This window comes from Nanorana parkeri, unplaced genomic scaffold, assembly GCF_000935625.1.
Source record: "Nanorana parkeri isolate BGI_ZX_2015 unplaced genomic scaffold, ASM93562v1 scaffold63, whole genome shotgun sequence".
NCBI lineage: Eukaryota > Metazoa > Chordata > Amphibia > Anura > Dicroglossidae > Nanorana > Nanorana parkeri.
Genome location: NW_017306331.1, coordinates 482,222 through 483,863, shown reverse-complemented (window position 1 = coordinate 483,863; position 1,642 = coordinate 482,222). Strand labels below are relative to the sequence as shown.

Sequence of the window (1,642 nt, the reverse complement as noted above, 5' to 3'; positions counted from 1 at the left end):
GGCGGTCCCATCAGTAAAATGAATTACTGCTTCCCAGCAAAGCCGGGTCAGAGCAAAGTGTCCATATTTGCAAGCTGATCTACTCATCTCTACTTGCTGACTGTATTTCTGGGTTACTGCTATTGTTCTTTGACTTACTGAATAAGCATGCATTAGGCTTTACATAATAGCTGCACTCACACTGATGACTGGTGTATTCATAGTACCATCGTCTTTCAGAAAGGGAATCCATTTTACAGACAGAAGCAGAACCCTAATTATCTTCTGTGATTCACAATTCAAAAGTCAAATGAATTACGAAAGAAGAGGCCATGCAAGCGACCCATTTTGGCAAGTGTAGGTGGTTGTTTCGGTAGCTGTCTAGTTGGATCATATGTTCCGGGTCCAGGATTTTTCTAAAAATAGAAAAAAAGAAAGTGTGAGATAAGTGATGCAATCGGCAGCACAAATGCTTCTCGGGGAGCAGAATTCCAGAGACCACATGGACATTGCAAGGGTAAATTAAGCAACTACAGCCAGGTTATATTAGTTCCCCTGATAGAGCACATTGTTTCCACCCAGCTTTTCATGCTTTGCTTCAGGCCATGATGCATGGGTCATCTCCTTGTGTACTAATTTAGATGATCTTCCTGAATGTCAGAAGAGTCTATACACAATTCTAAGTTATATTATATAATACTTGTGAAGCAATGTAATATTATCATTCAGTAATGCCCTTAGAAAGAGGAGGGAAGGGGGGTGTGTTTCATTAATTCATTCCCAGACTTGCTGGGTTTTTCACTTTTAACATATGAGCTTGTGAAGATTCAGGATGTTATCTTTCCTGGTTCCTGCTCTTGTAACCTACTGCTCAAGATTGGCATGGCACAGAATCGTGGGAGAAGTTGTGAAGATTCAGGATGTTATCTTTCCTGGTTCCTGCTCTTGTAACCTACTGCTCAAGAGTGGCATGGCACAGAATCATGTGAGAAGAGGACATAATCCTTACCAGGAGCACAGTGAGAAGCTTGTTTATGTTGAGCAGAGTGAATTATATTACTGCATTTTTCCGTGTATAAGACTATACTTTTTCATAAAAATATTTACCTAAAAATGGAGGTGCGTCTTATACACAGGGGGCTGAGAGGAGAACCGCGGTTGCGAAACTACCGATACCTCTGCAAACTAGCCTCACGAGTGAAACTTCTGATTGCAGAGACAAGCTAACAGGTTTCCTCCAATCATGAGCCTTATGTACCCGACATCAGCTGATGCTGCAGAGAGCCTGTAGCCAGTGCCCGGATGTAACAGGGAGCGGTAATGTCGGAGCATTCTGAGCCCATAAAATGTCAGAAAACAAACAAAAATCCCGGTAAATACCAACACCAGGAAGCGGCTGTCTTACTCTGCAAAATGTAAACTGGATGTAATCAGTTATGCAAAAGAGCATGGAAAATATTGATTTCTGAATTTTGGGTAACAAAAGTGGGGGGCGTCCTATACATGGGGGCGTCTTATAGACGGAAAAATACGGTAAGTCAAATTATATCAGGCAGTCAACACTCTAGTGGATCATCACTCTAGGTACAAAACACTTTGTTCCTGATTATCTATCTACCTTTCTATCTATCTAACTTTCTGATATGTATTTATATATATATAT

At 41.0% G+C, this 1,642-nt stretch overlaps 1 protein-coding gene across 1 annotated transcript in view; it reads right to left on the bottom strand.

Moving 5' to 3' along the window:
- Window positions 1–103: 103 nt before the first annotated feature.
- The window catches only part of CUNH2orf61 (chromosome unknown C2orf61 homolog), a 75,870-nt gene continuing 74,331 nt past the window's right edge, over window positions 104–1,642 (bottom strand). The window contains exon 8 of the mRNA XM_018576283.1: window positions 104–395. Coding sequence (XP_018431785.1) covers window positions 279–395 — 117 coding nt within the window. The 3' untranslated portion in view covers window positions 104–278. The remainder of the gene's footprint in view (window positions 396–1,642) is intronic.